Below are 18,760 nucleotides of genomic sequence, written 5' to 3' on the forward strand. Positions count from 1 at the left end.
TAGGTCAGTGTGTTAATAGGTGTTTTCTAATAGAAGTGTTACACAATTTTTTTTTAAATAAAGTTTAGACAAGCACCCTTATATCAAATGGATTCTGCTGGTTTTTGTTAATAGAACTCACAGTGATGACACATTTATTTTACACATCTTTGCTGCAAAATGAAAAACTAAGTGAAATCAGCTTTGGAGCCTTTATCTGGGAACTGTAGACGTTGTCCCAGCTCTCTGTAATACATTAAATGATTTGGCCAAATAAAAGAATAATGTGACAGTACAACAGTTCTTTGTTAAGCTTTACAAACATATGATTGTGTAAGAAAAATGACTTCATCCCAGCGCACGCACTAAATTCACTTGGTGCATATGTTTAATGGGCTTTCTCAGAAGTTTAAGGTCATCAGACTGCTGAAGTTTTCACTCCTACAGATTTCCTCATGTTTGGAGTCACTTCTCCTTTTTTTTTTTTTTTTTTTTCTTTTTTTTTATAGGGGATTTTGTGTGAAGTTGCAACACACCACATTATCGAGAGTCACATCATCCAGAATTATTAATAATAATTCTGGATGATGTTACAAATACAAGAAAAAACCCCCTGATGGTGTTTGCCGCAGGAATTTAATTGTTTTTTTTTGCTCAATTACGTATAAATCATTGGCACCTTTTGTTTGTTGTTTCTACAAGTTAAATTGGTGTCCTAACGTAGAATGCAAGATCCCAATTAAAACCACAGCAGTAACTGCTTCATCAGATAAATCACTTCCATCTGTATTTCTGCAAATATGCATCATTTAATAGATCGACTGACTAAGCCTACATCCACTTGTGGCTTATTCATCACATGCACTTTGAGCTCATGCTTGTTCTGCAAGTTTATCAAAGTTGAGGTTCGCATAAGGATGTTTCTTTAATAATAATAATAACCAGGTTTAGGTGGGGGCTTAGTCTGTATGGTGGCATTTATGTGAGGATGAGTGACATTAAAATTAATTTGAAAGAAGAAAAGACTCGGCTTTAATAAAAATCCATTCAGCGCACAACGAGAAGTACAGTGTTATTTGAACTGTCTCTTTGATGGAATTAATGTAATTACTTAAATTAGTTTTTTAATAACCAGCCAACATTAATATAACCGGCTTCAAGCCTTGAAGAAAGCCCTTTGGTTTTTGCAAATAAAAAAATGGAATCTATTAAGTAGAAGCATAGCTTGTTATCTCTTTGTGCCAATGTTGGAGGAACGGCTGGGGTTTTTTTTCACCCAGGAATGCTCTGAGTGATCTTTATTTTGTCTCGTGGTTGGTTCAAATCCTCAGGCTCAAACAGTCAAAGCAGGCAAGGTGCACGGCGCAGGAAAAGAGCTGCCACATCCAGACCGGAGCGCATTTGGCCCGACGGCGTCATCCCTTATGTCATCAGTGGAAACTTTAGTGGTAAGTAACATGTAATGTGCTCACGTGTGACCAGATGTGGTAAACATAATTAGCATCATTCATTCCCATTTAAAGTCACAAATCACGGTAAACTATAATCTGTAAAACAATACTAGATGTCTGCAAAGTAAAGTACGTGGTACCCTTCATAGTGTTTTGCTTCTAGAAATAACCGTATTTACTTCTGAGGTCTTGTGCGATCTTGTTACATCGCCTAAAAAATTGTATGCTTGTAGTTGTGCAATTTATTAAAAAGCAAACCAAATATTGAATTCTTGACATGATAAATATAACATTTTGGGACTCTTTAAATTGCGTGTGTGTGATGGTGGTTAACGATGAGAAAGGCACATTTTGAACTTGGTATGACTTTACTTTTAAGCCTCGTCTGTTCACTGTGTTTCTATTCATCTCCATTCTTCCATGAAATGCTGTTGGAGTGCGTTTTCTCACCCTCTCCGACTTCCCTTTCAGGCAGCCAGCGGGCTATATTCCGCCAAGCCATGCGGCACTGGGAGAAGCACACCTGTGTGACCTTTATTGAGAAGACGACTGAGGAAAGCTATATTGTTTTCACCTACCGACCATGTGGGTGAGTCAGTGGGGTTTTAAGCTCCCACGTGTACAGTAGGAGCTGAACAATGGCCTGTTTCTGTTCAGTGTCTGCAGCTAATTATTTAGCGCCCTAATGCTTTTCCTTGCTTCTTGCTCAGCAGAGTTTCTCCATTGTTCATCCTCTCCTTGCAGTCTCTCTGCAGTCAGTAGGAATTGTTTTGGGTTTGGGTGTTTTTGTTTTGTTTTTCTGCCCCCCTGCCAGCCCTTAAAGCGCAAACCATTCGGTGGGCAGGAATTTCCTGTGCCTGATCATCACACTGCATCAGTCACTGAGTGCTTAAATCATACCCGGTGTGCAGGACAGGGCACGAGGGAGAGACTTCCTTTGCCTGTTTGCTGCACTCTGCTGAAAGTCGGGCTCGGTGTCCACTCAGCATTTCTCTTTAAACAGATACGCAGGGGAAGTGCTGGTGGTGGCTCTCGTTGCTAAGCGACTATTGACAACCTGTTTGGATGTGCAGGGCTCTTTCTTTGTAAGCCGTCGTGAAACAGTTTTTCATTAAAACATTTGGTGTTGAAGAATGCAAATCCATTTAGGATTTTGAGAAAAGGAAGTCAGAGTTGTTAAAGAGGTTTCCAGGGAACATATCAACCTCTCAGATTTAGTCCACAAGCCGGATACCATCATGTCATTACTCAAATGTACCCCTCCTGCTGATTTATATCATTCAGTACCAACAGGAAAAAGGATGCAACTCATGAAACTTTTTCTAGCCAACTGTTAAAAGCCATTTTTAGCCCAGTTGCTGGCCTCTGGAGCAACAACGATGACATTATCCGCACAGGCAGCAGCGGTTAGCAGTGGGAACGCTTGACTCTGCTGCATATTCAGCAGGCCCCCATCTGTCCTGTGCAAAGTTCAAGGCGTGTCTCAGGAGAGCCTGACTTGGCTCGCTGTAATTAGAGAGCGGCTGTCTGGCCCACAGGGCCATTATGTGTGTGCCCATCCTGCAGGCTCCCACACTCAACCTTTCATGTCACATCGAGATGGAGCGCTGCAGCCAGCTTCCTCAGTTACTCTCAGCGTTTCCACTAGCAGACAGCTGAATGAATGTCACTCCTGTATGTGTCGACTATAAAACAGAGCAGAGATTCTGAGGTGATTTCTTTTCTAGTTTTATTATATACATAAGCAGCATGTTGAGATAGATAGAGTCAGAGATGCATTCCTTTTTCTCTCTTTGCTAACCTCGTTTTTTTCCACTCACTACTTTTTTTCTTTCTTTTTTTTAAATGAAGTGAAGCATAAAGTCTAGTCTCTGTGTTTTGACTTACACACTGCCTGCCTGTGTTTCCATGTGTGTCTGCCTGCTGATTCATAGGTGTTGCTCCTATGTGGGTCGCCGCGGAGGGGGCCCCCAGGCCATATCCATAGGGAAAAACTGTGACAAGTTTGGCATTGTGGTGCACGAATTAGGTCATGTTATTGGGTTCTGGCACGAACACACACGACCCGACCGAGATGATCACGTCAGCATTATCAGGGACAACATTCAACCAGGTAAGACCTCAGGTTTCTCCGAGATCCCCCAGCAATAATGTGTGTAAGTGAAAGACGGAGACAGAGAGTTAGATAAAATATTAAGAGTCACACATTTATTCACACACTCTGAGCTAAGTATAAAACGCCACAAACTTGCAGAAGTGTTTTCATGAACCTAATCCTGAGAGTCTATATTTACGCCTGACGTAAGGGTTCGGTCTGAATTTTTCTCTTTTACAGGACAGGAATATAACTTTTTGAAGATGGAGCCAGGAGAGGTGGACTCTTTAGGAGAAGTCTATGACTTTGACAGTATCATGCATTACGCCAGGAATACATTCTCCAGGTAGGAGCCAAACCCAAAGTTCAACTCCATAAGCCCCAGACATGAGAACTAGTCTAAGAGCGAGTCAGACTGAACCATTTCCAACTTTGGTCTCATCTCGTTTTCCATTTCCATGTTTCATGACTGCACTGGTGTGTAATGCTCCAGGTTTGTGTCTGCGAGCAGCCGCTCAGTAATGTGGCACAAATCCCAATTCTTGTAGGAAGAAATAAATTAAAAAAACACGTATTTACTTCTTTACTAGAAAGTCCAGTAGAGATCAGTGCAGCTGTACAAGCTCATCATATTAAACTCTATATTAAATGTACACACCAGACCAGCACATGCAACCTGATCTACAGAAATCTACAGCAGTGGCATATTTGTTCTTAACAAGAAATTGCTAAAAAATTTCAAAGCTTGCTGTTGATTTAGTGTCTTTTGTCACTAAGTGCAAAAATAAACCGATTTCTACCCGATATCTTTTGGCATGACATTTTAAAAGAAATAAATTAATAAATCCTCACATTGCATTGAGCCTAAAGTCAACTGGAGAAGTAGTACTATGATTTTTAAGTGATATTTGGACAAGGTTAGGTTACCTGCTGGTGTACTGGGAGTCGTATATCAGGTAAATGGAGGAAACTAAGAAGAACTTGGATGCCAGGTTCCATTTCAGACCGTGACTGGGTCTCTTTGGACTGGTCTGTGGTCTTTGTTTATAGGGTTTACCTGTAAACGGTATCATTTACACTTCTCGCTTTAATTTTGGCATTTGCCGGATTAGCAGTATGACAATAGACACATTGTAACTCTAAATAAGAAAAGTGAGATGTGAATTTTTGCAGGCGTAGTAAAAGTGTTTGTCTGGGATATACTCGCTCTTTCACACTGCCTGTTTTAAATTAAGGCTCCTTTGTTTGGTTCCTGCTGTTTTTTCCTGCAGTAGCAGCCCCAATAAAGCAGCTAGCTCAGCAACAGTAGCCCTGCCTCATCACAACAGCATTTATGGACACCACCTTCAAGGTTGTGTGAAGCTTCTCGTAAAGGGTTTCATCCATAAACCACCTCATTATGGTCCTAAGAGTTCTTTGAAAAGATTTTCATGGTGGGACAAATGATGTCACCCAAGGTTACTGCAGAGACCTATATTCTGGAGTGGAACATTTTGGCATCTTCACAGCACTTTGGTGTTATGACTACCTCCAAACTGAATGTCTTCACACACCTAGCAGCATTTTTTTAATCCCTAAATAATCTACATAGGATAAAAAATGCAAATGTTTTCCTTTTTAATGCTTTACAAACTAAATAGTCACATGATTTGAAATTTGTGCGTCATAGACTTGGGACAGTAACGTCAGTACAAAGAACTGCAGAGGACCAGCTGAAATTTTGGCATTAAATCTTCCAGAAACTTGTTGCTTAGAAAAACATGCGCTTGTAAAAGAGGAACTGTTTGTATTCTTAGTGATACTTAAATTTGTCATCGGCTGACCTCATTCTTCACTCCCTGTTGTATTCTATGGGAAGGCCTGCCAGATGTTGTGCTGTTGCTTAGCACATCACTGGTTAGCTACAGTGTTGGATGAAGGATCCATCTAAGGCGGGTGGGGGGAAAAAAAGGTACATGACTAACACAAGGCAGCCTGGTTTCTTGACCTAGTCATCAGGGACTGTGGTTAATTTCAAGTATTTTTACCATCTGGATGACTACAAAGCCAGAATAGAGGAACTAGGAGTATTTGACTCTTTCAGCTGCTGATTCATTATTGTAATTCCAAAAGCAGCACTACACTCACTGCAAGTGGCTTCAAGACAACTTGGCAGTATATGTTAAATTATTTTTGAAAGCTGTTACAACCCAGGTTTGCAGGCATGTGAATATCATGGCCATCTCCTAATGTCATGTGCGGGATATGATACTAGTTTAGTGTGTAGAACTGTCCCTCCATCTACCAGACAGCCTTCAGTCACTCAGTATGGGTGTAAATTGATCTCTGGGCACCTAAAGTTAAAGCAAAAAAAACAAGTAAGCGCAGACTATAATCATTACTACCTCCGCCTGATATAAGAACCAGCTGTTAGCCCTTCCCTCAGCTTTGCACATGCATATATTTTTATATTTCCCACCACTGGCTCTCCCATGCCCGAGGTTACAGTCTAAGAGTTGTGGCCTCTTCCCAGATAGCTGCCATGCTCTCGCAACAAACAGACAGTGGGGAGTAAATCTTTGTCTAAACAGAGGCTGAGGCTGGATGTAGGCCAGTATGCAGAAATTCCTGCCTGGCCCCGTGCATCCAAACTGTAGGTTGTTAATGCACTTCACGCCGAGCGGAGATGAATTACTGCTGCTTTTCCAGTGTTTGTTAGTGTACAGAAAAAGACTGCAGAACAGAGACAAAGGGGAAGAGAGACATTTGTACTCCTTCTCCATGCAAACAACAAACTTTTGTCTTGTCTTAGCTTCCAGGTTTACAGGAAACAAAGCCCACTACTTCCATGGAATTGAGGTTTTAAAGAGGAAATGGTTTTTATCTTGTATTGGATTTCAGTCAGGTCAGCACATGTCCATTTAGCTGTGGTCACTCCCAGGTCATCATTTGGACTTAGGCTCTTAATCTTATAAATTTGTAGTATGTTCTACAGCTGGCTGCACAATGGGGTATATTTATGTGAGGTAATCCACCCTGATCTGTTTTCAGTCCAACTCTGACTCTGTTCCTATACAAACTCCTCTGATCCAAAAAGGCTGCTTAGAAATGAGAAGCGGTGGCTGTCACTGCCGGGGTATGTTTCACAGAGCTGTATTAGCAGACGAGGGGCTCCTGTTGGCTTTTCACAAGTCATTCCAAGCACTTTCTCTTCAGAGCTGATTGGCTGATTTACCTGTGCCAGTGTCATTCTTTGTCGGTCCATTGTTGGCCGGTGTGTTTGCTCTGTGTTTTACAGTAAATCACCGTGGGAAGCCAGGGCCTTTGCCGCGGGTGTTGTTCGGAAGATTTCATGGCCTGTCTTGATGTTTTGCCGTGTCTCCTGGGGACAAGCAGGGCTGATCCCTTGCTTTTTGTCTCGGGTGTGTTACCCGACCCATGGCTCTGCCTTCCCCCTCCTTTTGCTCGAGAGATTTTTTTTTTTTTTTTTTTTAGGACGAGTGTGTGGAGCAGTGCCAGCTCAAATAGAGATCTGCCAGTGTCCCCTTTTGTCTTTTCTGACACCGACTGGAGTGGCATTGTTTTGTTTTAATTTTTTTTTTTTCTTCAGCAGCCAGCATACGGGCTCCTGGAAGCTCGCAGACAGGCAGAGCCTAAACTGTTAGCTCAGGCTGCTCTGTTTGCACATGCCTGGCGTTGATAGGCATGTCACCATGGGAACAGCCAGGGAGCCAGACCATTTCTTGCCAATACTTACAGAAAAATGAAGATGATAAACTAGCAAAGTGTCAAGTGAGGCAGCTTTGTAAAAAGGAGTCTTTCTGGACTAACTGTTCTGTCCTGTCTCATTTTTAACATTTGCAGATGTTTTATCTAATTTTATTTATCTTTATAGTTTTCATTTTGGATGTTTATCAAGAATGTGGCTGATGTTCATTTCCCTGCCTCCGCGGCTTATGGAATTTATTTTGAACTCCCAGTAACTCTGGAGAAGGGCTTAAGCTCTTAGTTTTGGGTGTGTGTGTGTGCGTGTGCGTGTGCGTGTGTGCGTGTGCGTGTGCGTGTGTGTGTGTGTGTGTGCGTGCGTGTGCGTGTGCGCGTGTGTGTGTGTGTGTGCGTGTGCGCGTGTGTGTGTGTGTGTGTGTGCAAAGGATGATATCTGAGCATTAACCTCTGAAATGGACTGTGTGACCTCAACCTTAAAGAAAGACTGAAATTCAACAGCAGTCCCATATCAAAGAGATGAGTAGATCTGAAAGAACTGCAGAGTAGCACCGGATGCAGGGAGATTCAAAGCCCAGGCGCACACATGTGGACACTGAACGTTCAGTATGCTGAGTAAAAGTGCAGGAAACATTTTCAGATGGTATCGTAATTTTAATGAACCTCATTAGAGAGTGAGCAAGGGTCAAACAGTAAAGTATGTCAAAGCATATACTGACTGGTTACGCTATCAAAAGTGGGGATATTCATAGATAAGAGGTTTGATGTTCATCTTAATTAGGTCGTTTCTTACTGTACAAGCAGCTGGGTCTTTATCTTAATGAAAACCCTCTTGTGTCCACATGGGTGTGGGTGAGCAACAGCTGGTTAAAGACAAATAAATTCTGATGGCATCTCATTACAAGCCTTTTACTTTTTTCTGATATCCTGAATCTTGTTTTAAATGCTAATCCAGAAAGTAAACATGATAATGAGCACTCCATGTGTGTCTTGTCTGGTAGTTGGATTTGCTCTTTTTTTTTTTTTCTACAAAAGCAATCACATTTCTTTCTGACTTTCTGACTGTCAGCACTCCTTTTTAACTGGGTATGTAGAACTCTTAATTCTTTAGTTAATGTTGACAGTGATTGAACTGCACTGATTGATGGTAAGTTACCTAATCCTGTGAACAAACACGTTTTGTGGCATGTGTGCATGCTGGAGTAGACTGCAGGAGGGTGCGCATGCAGTTGGGGTTTTATGCAACATTAACATCAGTCTCTCTCTTTCTCTCTCTGAATTACAGAGGCATCTTCCTGGACACCATCCTGCCACGCTACGATGTGAACGGCGTGCGACCACCCATTGGCCAAAGAACCAGACTTAGCAAAGGGGATATTGCACAGGCACGCAAACTCTACAAGTGCTCCAGTAAGGCCAAAATGACAGCTCTTGTCTGCTATGGGGTTTTTCTTGTCTATTTTTGAACGTATGCATAGCACAACCCTGAGAAAGAAGGAAAGAGAGGAAGAGAGAGGTCTGTAACTTCTCCTGGCCTCCGCAGATGCAGCTTACGCTGTGCACATCGGCGATTGATGTGGTGCGGTTCCTTAGCTATAGCGTACCAGACTCCCAAGCAGGGAGGAGTGTAAACACTACCCAGGGACAGGAAGTTAGTCAGTCTGTTTTCCCAGATAGATGCAAAAGAACAGCTGTTCTTCTAAAGACAATAACCGAAATGACTGTACAAGCTGTGATGTGCAGACACGCGTGTTTACTCCCAACAATGTAAACCACGTGGCTATACACTAAGGAGAGTTATGTAATCCTGGTACTTTTCTGAAGCTCTCTGTGTGTTTATGCTTCCAGAGGAGAGAGAATCTGATGCTGTTGAAGTAAACACAATTTATAGCATTAGCAGATGTACGTTGAAGAGCAGCCTTCTGCTGAATGCATTTGGTGTCAGACAGTTAATTGCAGGTAAAGCTGGGACAGCTGAGCAGTCAGTTTCAATGAGTAAACATAGTGCTTGGTCACCACAGTGGATCATCCAGTGTGGTTTCAGGGCAGAGGTGGAAGTTTTAAATGTATCTACGTGCATCACTGCAAGTGCTCTGTCTCTTTCATCATGGCAATCGCTGTCTCCTGAGGAAGACTGGATGATGTGGCACGTGCTGTGGGGGGATGAGGTAGTGAGTCTCTCCATGTGTTCTTGGAAAAAACAAAAAATTCTTAAAGAGCCATGGATCTCCCATTCATGCAGCATTCCTAGGAGTGTTTGTCATCCCAAATGTGTGTTGGTTAATGGCTCAGGATTGGCAGAGCTCCGCACAAAGCGTTATTTCACACAGCTTGAAGCTCGGGGCTCGTCGGTTTCTCGCTTTGAACGCAAACAGGCAAGGAGAGTGTTTTCTTAACTCTTACTAAATGAAGTTCAAGGTAAAAGAACAAAAACCCAAGGGTGATTGTAAATGCTTACACGCCACCCGAGACGGACAGCTGAAGATGCCAATCTAGCCTTCTATTATTTCCTCGTGCCTTAATCAAAGGCATCTTTCCCCCAGTTGGCTGGAGCCTCACGCACTCATTCTTCTAGGCTGCATATTGTTTTGGACTCAGTCATCGCACACTTAGTTTTGCCAATCAAACTAAAGGTTGTTTCTGTTTTGTTTTTTGTTTTTTTTCACTGGCAACACGTACATAATGCATCACATCCTCCAGAGGGCCGGGTTATTTATAGTGGGCCAGGTTTATTTTCAGAAGATGCTCAGAGAAAGTGTCTCACACTCTCTTGTTTCCTTTGTGTGATCATCATCTGGAGTAGGTGGGGGAGGGGATGGGTGAGATGAGGGGTTGTGGCTGAATATTATCAGCAGATGTGCCTTTGAACATGAAAGCACTGCCCTTTTCTTCACATTGAGTGTTATAATTCCAGCATCAAGCATCTGTCTCCGCAGCCGCAAGTTTCAGAGGATCTACTTCAGAGCTGTTGTGTTTTTTTTTAGTAGCTTAGGTGATTTCAGACAGAGACTGACTGGCAGAGCATCGGGTCTGATGTGCAGTTGTGCGTTTGTCTCTGTGCACAGGATGTGGAGACAGCCTGCAGGACAGCAGCGGGAATTTTTCCTCTCCTGGATTCCCAAATGGATACTCGGCCTACATGCACTGCATCTGGAGAATATCAGTCACACCGGGGGAAAAGGTACGAGCTTACGGAAAGTGTCTGATCTTTGCTTAAAGGCACCTCAAATCAAATCTCTGGCTCCTTCATGTTGATGCAGTTTATTGGTTTCATCATATTTATCTGAGATTTAGCAATATGTGACCTTTGCCCCCTGCTGTCCCAATAATGGGTTTTTATTTTTTTATTAAGATCATTTTGAACTTCACCTCCATGGATTTGTACAGGAGTCACTTGTGTTGGTATGACCACGTGGAGATCAGAGATGGATACTGGAGGAAGGCACCACTTAAAGGTCAGTTTTAACTGAATTCAGAGAGCAGCTAACGAACAACAAACCTCCAGATGTCTCCTGGTCAACTTTTGTGTAAGGGAAAACAAATTAAAAGACATTCAGTTTCAGAAAACAACTGCTGCAAGTGAAAGCTGGGTGCAGTCTTTGGTGGATGCAGTGTGCTTCGTGTGAAGTTCTGTAGAGCTCTGGAGACAGATTTCTGCCAGTACTGCGGATGTTGTGAGGTTCAAATGTTTGATTTTATGTTTTCACCTGTGACCCAGGTCGTTTCTGTGGCGATAAGCTGCCCGAGCCGATCATCTCCATTGACAGCCGCCTGTGGATTGAGTTCCGCAGCAGCAGTAACTGGGTGGGAAAAGGTTTCTCTGCTGTTTATGAAGGTGAGCACTCATTTTCTTCCATGCATGCTGAACGCAGGGTCGGATCACACATCCAACAATATGTGTAGAGGCTGTAGCAAAAAAAAACCCTTTTTGGCTCTCCTACTGCTGATGTGTCAGGCATTTTATGCTGCATTAATCAGATCTTGGCCAGGTTTCACATTCAGCTCTATTGTTTGCAGACCGTGCAAAGGGATGATGTATGTGTGTGAGTGTGAAGGCATTCAGTTAATCCCCAATGCATAAATCAGTGAATCAGCAGTGAGCACCTTATTTTTTTTCCAAAGGAAAATACTGATGATATAGCAATGAAATAGCTCAGTGTTGTTTTTACTGTCACATGCAGCCATCTGTGGCGGGGAGGTGAAGAAGGACAATGGCCAGATCCAGTCTCCCAACTACCCCGATGACTACAGGCCAAACAAAGTGTGCGTGTGGAAGATTTCTGTCGCTCAGGGCTTCCACGTAGGCCTCACCTTCCAGTCTTTTGAGGTAAGACACCAATGCATTTTTAATGTTTTTAACAGAATAGTGTTCATGCTTTCTTCTGGATTTCATGACTAATTTTTCCCCTTTTTGACACCAAATCTTCTGCTTTTCTTTAGATTGAGAGACACGACAGCTGTGCATATGACTATCTAGAAGTGCGCGATGGGATTTCTGAAAACAGCCCTCTGCTGGGCCGCTTCTGCGGCTATGACAAGCCAGATGACATAAAAACGAGCTCAAACCATCTGTGGATGAAATTTGTCTCAGATGGCTCTGTCAACAAGGCCGGCTTTGCTGCAAACTTCTTCAAAGGTGAACTTTTTAAGTGCTGACAACATCTAGGAGAGAATGTCAGCATCTGAATTAAAGCATGTTCCAACATTCACTCTGTAGGTCATGACCTTTTTAAATTTTCTTTCATATATCCTTGTTCTTCTTGCACCTTTGCGTTCTGTGCGACCCTCTTTGCCCGACTCTGCTGTTGTTTTGGAGGGTTTTCTCTCGTAAGCCACTGAGCCAGGGGGGCCAGCTAAAAGGGCCATATCTTTGTGTGTTCAGAGATGGATGAGTGCTCCAAGCCGGACAACGGTCGCTGTGAGCAACGCTGTGTCAACACACTAGGCAGCTACAAGTGTGCCTGTGACCCAGGCTATGAGCTGGCTGCTGACAAGCGCAGCTGTGAGGGTAAGTACAGGGAGAAAAGTCACCAGCCCTGCTCACCATGTCATTTACATGCTAAAGCACTTTACACAGTTAGCCACCCAAATACAATAAGTACAGTCAGTCCTGCTCCTAACAGCCAGCATTAATAGTGGTGCTGGCCAGCCACGGCCTTTTCTGATTTGTGTTACAACAATGAAAGCTTTATTTTACCTCAAATTATATGTTGTTGTTTAAGACCCAACTGCTAGCACACACAGCTGCACAACATTACCATTTAATCCCTTTCTGCCTCTACAGGAAGTCAGCCAGCTACCCATCTCTTTGCTGTGTGTACAAATATTTCGCTGATGTTGAATTAACGGGGCCTGAAATTAAAGACGGACACATTAAAATGAATTAAAAATGCACATAACTGAATGTAGTTCTCTTATTAATGTGTTAATATTAAAATAATGCATATTAGAAAGGATATACATTCATGGTGTACGTGCAATATTTCCACATGAAGCTTGCAGACAGTTTTTTTTTTTTGTTTTGTTTTTTTAGCACTAACCCCCTGTTATGTTTTAGATGACTGATGCACTCGTATACGCAAATATTCAATTTCTTGCTTCAGTAAACTTCAGGGTTCAGGCTTTACATGGTTAAAATACATTTTTTATATTTTAAACCTGCATTTAAATTGAGTTAAAATGATCCCTAAAACCTGTGCTTATATAGATATCTGTTAGATATTGTGCACTATTATTATTTCTGGATTTCGACACAGTCCATGTGTCAGCACAGCTTTTTATTTTACTTAGTTAATGACTGACGGAATTAACTAAGAATAGCCAAGTGATCTAATGAGTATCACCAGCTGCTGCTGTTGTGTTATATCCTGCGTTGCTACTACAAAGCTTTGGCAGAAAGGTCAGGCAGTAATCACATTTTTCCGAGGGTTGTTATGTTCAAAGGAAATCTCAGATGGCAGCGTAACATTTGGAACCAATCCTTGAGAAATATACAGTGATATCATGTATTTATTTATTTTTGTGTGTGGACACCTGCACGCATATCAAGCTGCTTATTTTTCTGTCTTTTGTGTCCAGCTGCTTGTGGAGGTTTCATCACCAAGCTGAACGGTTCGATAACCAGTCCAGGCTGGCCCCGAGAGTACCCCCCAAACAAGAACTGCATCTGGCAGCTGGTTGCCCCCACGCAGTACCGTATCACTCTGCTCTTTGACGTCTTCGAGACTGAGGGCAATGATGTGAGATTTGGGGTTATGTTAAATGAACAATGGGTGGGTTTGTTCTATACTTTTGCTCCTTGTCACTGCGACGCATCTCTCCTTAATCATAGCAAATGAAGCATTTCTCTCCTCCTTGAGTTTTGTAATTTAAACCAAATAACACGTCCTGTGCAGGTTTGTAAGTACGACTACGTGGAGGTACGCAGCGGGCTGTCGGCCGACTCGAAGCTACACGGGAAGTTCTGTGGGGCAGAGAAACCAGAAGCTATCACTTCGCAGTACAACAACATGCGCATCGAGTTCAAATCCGACAACACGGTGTCCAAAAAGGGATTTAAAGCGCAGTTCTTCTCAGGTAAGTCTTCTGGCAGGGTTCTGCACGGTCTCTGCTTTCACTCACTCAGATCTGCAACCTGTCAAGTCTTCAAAGCGAGCAGTCGTCAGCGTTGTTGTGTCCTCTGTGGTCCTGCAGATAAGGACGAGTGCTCCAAGGAGAACGGTGGCTGTCAGCATGAGTGCGTCAACACCTTTGGGAGCTACAGCTGTCAGTGTAGGAGTGGTTTTGTGCTGCATGAGAACAGACACGACTGCAAAGAAGGTATTGCACATAACATTTTTTGTCTTTTGTCTTTTTGAATAGATCTATCTACTCGTCTTCTTCTTAGATTTTGGTGAGAGCGATAAACAGTCTGAGTGCAGTGCTTGAGCCCATTGTAGATTAGCCTGACGCAGAGCACCGTGTCGACATTTTATCTCTTTCTTTCTTTCTTTTTTTTTTTTTTTTTGCAGCTGGTTGTGATCACACTGTGAATAGTGTGAGCGGCATTATTACCAGCCCCAACTGGCCAGATAAATACCCCAGCAAAAAGGCATGCACCTGGGTGCTCACCACCACTCCAGGTCACCGCATCAAAATCGTACGTGCCACAACCTCCTGCTTGTCAGTCATTTATTTATTTGTTAGCAGCTTTATCTGCATAATTGAATTGCTAAATCCGCTGAGGACATCTGTGTTTACTGTGCTCATGTCAGAAACTGTTATGGCCTTCCTAATGATGATGTGTGGCTCCCCCTTCTGTTATTATTTTTGCATTTTTGCCCACTGTGCCACAGATATAGAGTCTGTTATTTGCTGTTATTTGCGTTGATCTTCCGTGTGCCGAGTTAATTAAGTTCTTATCTTCTAGAAATATTCCCTTACTATCTCGCTAAAAGACAAAGGGCTTTAATGTCTAAGCCTTATCATTCGAGTTGATCTTCCTCTTCATTTCTAACAGGCCTTCAATGAGATTGACATGGAGGCCCACCTGGAGTGTGCCTATGACCACATTGACATTTATGACGGGCGCGATGGAAAAGCGCAGAAACTGGGTCGTTTCTGTGGGACTAAGAAGCCTCCACCCATCACATCCAGCGGCAACAAGTTGTTCATTCGCTTCTTCTCTGATAACTCTGTGCAGAAAAAAGGCTTTGAGGCTTCCCATACTGCGGGTGAGAGTTATATTACAGCATTCAGGGGTTTTTCTCCTAAAAAAAAACAGTGTACAGTTTCTCATCGGTTTTTGTTATTTTTAAGTCAATTAGTCATATCAAACCTCATGAAGGGCTTTAGATGTTCTTCCAGGATTTGTAGGTCAATGTTCACCACCCTGTCTCAAAATGGGATGATTCAGACCATGTTCTCCTTTTGTAACAGGATGACTCTAGACACAAAAGCACAGCTGGCCCTGATTCCCATCAGCCCACTTCTTTTTCTCTGCAAAAATGCTTAACTCAACTTTTCTGTTCAGAGTGTGGAGGTCAACTAAAGGCGGAAGTCAAAACCAAGGACCTGTTCTCCCATGCCCAGTTTGGAGACAATAACTACCCCGGAGCCTCTGACTGCGAGTGGGTGATTTCGGCGGAGAAAGGCTATGGCGTGGAGCTCATCTTCCAGACCTTTGAGATCGAAGAAGAGGCGGACTGCGGCTACGATTACATGGAGCTCTTCGATGGCCCTGACACAAAGTCTCCACGGCTGGGACGTTACTGTGGCTCAGGGGTAAGAACATTATCCAATAATTCTCTGAGATTCTTTTTTGGGTAACTCCTTCTGCAGAGAAGCACCGTGACTGCCCGGATGTAATTATCAGGGAGTTGTTGGAATTATTAATCCTGTCAAAACTGATCCTGTCGCCTGTAATGGGGTGACTTTTCTGACCCGGCCTGGGGATTTTGATTCTGGCTTTAAGCCAGCGGGCTCCTCCTGAGTTTAGGAGTGCTGCTTGGGAGGTGGCTACAGGTCAACATAGCTGGTCACTCCCTGGGTGTCGCTGGACTCTCTGGCACTTACTTCCAGCGGTGAAATAATCAGCCGATGGAGGCTGCAGCTGGTCTATGAAACAATGAGTCCTGTGGGGAATAGTAACTCGAGTTTCATCAGGTTAGAGAACAGCTTGATTTCATTTACAAGATTTTCTAATAAGCTTTGGCCTCTTATTCACGCACATTCTTATGAGTCATTCGCTGTAGGGGACGTAACACCACGGGTTCCTCGGGGAGCAGCTCCTCAATCAAGTTTCCTTTTATAAAACAGGTTGAAATAAACTGACACAGTTCAGTCCAAAGTAGAGTAAAAACTCATTACGTTGTGGGGGAGGTTTACTTTCAGCCCCGAGGCTTTTCTCAGTTACACAGTAGATTGTTTCTGGGTCTACAATAAAATAGAATGGGCCGCTTTCTTCTTGTTTAAAATCCCTTTCCCAATAAACCAAGACTTACAGGGCGTTATGTTGTGGCGAATTTTCACCGGCGGCTTTAATCGGCAGTCCGGTGTGTTTACAGTTGGTTGCGCGGGCTTTGACTGCTCTGACACTGCAACGCTCGTCTTTGTGACAACCACAGGGCAGCTGATTCGGCGCCTTAACTAATGATTGCTCGAATTAATTTTTTAAAATCAATTTTCACATGATAATGGTGTTCTGAAAAACACTTAGGTCAAATGTTTCATATTTTTGTGCTCACGTAATGCAATTACCTCTTTTTGAAGCATGTGTGTAGCAACACATTATATGGCTCTATTCAGGGAAGAAATAAGCTTTCTGCAGCGGTGCACTTCAATATGAAGCTCAAGCAAAAAACAAACAAAAGGGGAAAAAAAAAAAGAAGAGGAGAAAGCTGCAGAAGGCTAGTCTTGGACCCAGACCCTCACATGGCCCCTGGCTTTTACAGCAGTAGCAGTCAAGAAGCTCTCTGTCAGACTCACTGATTGGACTTCAGCATGTGTGAAGTCCTTTTAGTTTGAATTGAAGTTCAGGGAAGCAGAAAGCCACAAACGAATCTGTTGTTTTGTCCCTCCTGACAGCCTCCAGAGGAGATCTACTCGGCCGGTGACTCCATTGTGATCAAGTTCCACTCCGACGACACAATCAACAAAAAGGGATTTCACGTCCGCTACACCAGCACCAAGTTCCAGGACACACTGCACTCACGCAAGTGACCAGCGGAGGCCAGAAGGGGCCGTGCAGGGCAAAGGGGCAAACGGAGGGGCCCCCAAGGGAGGCGCCAGCCAGACGCTCGGATCCCTTCGGCCAACAAAATGAATCAGACACGACAGAACAGCCGCAAGACCACCAACCGCACCTCAGCTCCTAGGGGCTCTAGCTCCCCCCACAGACTGTGAGGAGTAAAAGCCATTCTGCAGTACACCTTGTTTTTACCTTTCTATGGTTAGGATTGGGGTGGGAGGGTGGATGTCTGCTTTATGTGGACAGTAGGGGAAAATGTATTGACCCAATACCACCAGATATGTTTTTTTTTGTTTGTTTGTTTGTTTGTTTTTATTGTTCTTTTTTTTTTTTCTTCTTTTTTTAAATACATGCCGAGAAAGGCACAAAGGAAAACAGTGGATTCTCAGGACCTGTAGGAAGGCGGGCATCAGCTGGACAGATCCCTGCTTTTGTCAGGCCAGCCTGCCACATGCAAGGGGAGGAGAAGAAGAGGAGGAGGCATATGGGGAACATCTCCTGCACTCCTCAGTAAAGGCTCTCTTCACCTCACTCTCCTCTCATCCCTTTGATTCAAGGATTCCTATCCATAAGAGGATTAAAAGGACTTGACTTGAGATATCGATACTGTATGTCAGTCAAGTGCATGTAATTCCAAGGCAAGGAGGAAAACGGTACCGTGACAACACCAGCATTTGTAATTGGCTTTGTCCTGACAACCAGCGGCAAGATTCTCGTTGTTACCATTAACAAGAAAATGTAGGAATCTGTTATCTTATCAAAGGACTAATAAATGAAATGTGGTCCATATCTTCTGGTTGGTAATTGCTTGCCTGATGATTGGCTATTACTGTACCTCCGTGTATAAAGTAATGTTTGATCTTTCAAAGGGAACGTGTGCTTTTCTCAGCTCGAACCAGTTAGCACTTTACAGTGAATTGTTCCAAAATCATGAGCTTATGGAATTTTGTGAAATGCAATGCCAGTTCACTTGTTTTTAAATGCATTTTATCTCTTATTCTGTTATTATATATATATTTTTTTTGTAATTGCTCCATTTAGTTCCTCAGGCATACTTGAACATTGTGTGTGCCCTGTAACATGGGGTAATAAAGATATGACTTATGTTTCCGTGTTGATTTACACGTCTGATGTAAAATAATTTCTCTCCAGAGAAAATGCCTTTTTCTTGCTACAATGAAGTATTTCTCAAGAACCAAATGAGCCTGGGTATTTATTGTCATAGTGATTACATATATAATGTAATGGGGGGGAGGTATTTCTGAAGTTAGCCTTATAATTGCCTTCCAATGTATAGCCAATGGTCAGTGTTGAATATACTTTGTTTCTCACTTCCTTCCTTCTCTTTATTTATTATTCAGCACCATGTTGCATGAGCCTTGTGTGGCCTGACACACTTGTTTGATGACTGACCTTTTATCCATACTGCTAATTGAGCTCAGCTCTGTAAACCTGTTTTTTAGGCCACTGTAGTTAAATTGTGTTCTGGCAGAGATTACCCAGGACGTGCAAGACGGAGTAACAGACCAGAGGACTTGAATGCTCCCTGTTTGAAGTAAGTTTGTTGAAGAACCTTTGCAAACACAGGAAAAGAACAGTCAAATATAAACAGACTATCTCTTATTCATATTATCTGTTATTCAGTATTTATAGACGGGAGCTTTTTCATTCCAGACGACAGTAGGAAAGCATTTGCTTTTCCACTTTGCTAAATATTCATTCCTCTACATGTAACATCACTCTCCCTCTGATTATTCCATTACTCTCCTATTGTTTTTTTTTTTCTTTCCATGAAAATATGAGGAG

The 18,760-nt window shown here is 42.9% G+C and overlaps 1 protein-coding gene across 2 annotated transcripts in view; it reads left to right on the plus strand.

Moving 5' to 3' along the window:
* The window catches only part of bmp1a (bone morphogenetic protein 1a), a 30,192-nt gene extending 12,038 nt beyond the window's left edge, over nt 1-18,154 (plus strand). Inside the window, exons 3-20 of one of the 2 annotated variants that reach the window (XM_086313899.1) lie at nt 1,311-1,427; nt 1,902-2,019; nt 3,365-3,543; nt 3,766-3,871; nt 8,513-8,637; nt 10,293-10,408; nt 10,580-10,682; nt 10,946-11,062; nt 11,409-11,554; nt 11,668-11,863; nt 12,110-12,235; nt 13,306-13,499; nt 13,623-13,803; nt 13,921-14,046; nt 14,238-14,365; nt 14,726-14,939; nt 15,239-15,489; nt 16,792-18,154. In XM_086313899.1, coding sequence (XP_086170025.1) covers nt 1,311-1,427; nt 1,902-2,019; nt 3,365-3,543; nt 3,766-3,871; nt 8,513-8,637; nt 10,293-10,408; nt 10,580-10,682; nt 10,946-11,062; nt 11,409-11,554; nt 11,668-11,863; nt 12,110-12,235; nt 13,306-13,499; nt 13,623-13,803; nt 13,921-14,046; nt 14,238-14,365; nt 14,726-14,939; nt 15,239-15,489; nt 16,792-16,926 — 2,678 coding nt within the window. In that variant the 3' untranslated portion in view covers nt 16,927-18,154. The remainder of the gene's footprint in view (nt 1-1,310; nt 1,428-1,901; nt 2,020-3,364; nt 3,544-3,765; nt 3,872-8,512; nt 8,638-10,292; nt 10,409-10,579; nt 10,683-10,945; nt 11,063-11,408; nt 11,555-11,667; nt 11,864-12,109; nt 12,236-13,305; nt 13,500-13,622; nt 13,804-13,920; nt 14,047-14,237; nt 14,366-14,725; nt 14,940-15,238; nt 15,490-16,791) is intronic. The other variant, XM_086313900.1, reaches the window with a different exon arrangement.
* Nucleotides 18,155-18,760: the final 606 nt, after the last annotated feature.

This window comes from Aulonocara sp. 'chitande type north' Nkhata Bay, linkage group LG12 (assembly GCF_057382095.1).
Source record: "Aulonocara sp. 'chitande type north' Nkhata Bay isolate Kocher_YH1m ecotype deep benthic linkage group LG12, A_spYH_male_GT1.1, whole genome shotgun sequence".
NCBI lineage: Eukaryota > Metazoa > Chordata > Actinopteri > Cichliformes > Cichlidae > Aulonocara > Aulonocara sp. 'chitande type north' Nkhata Bay.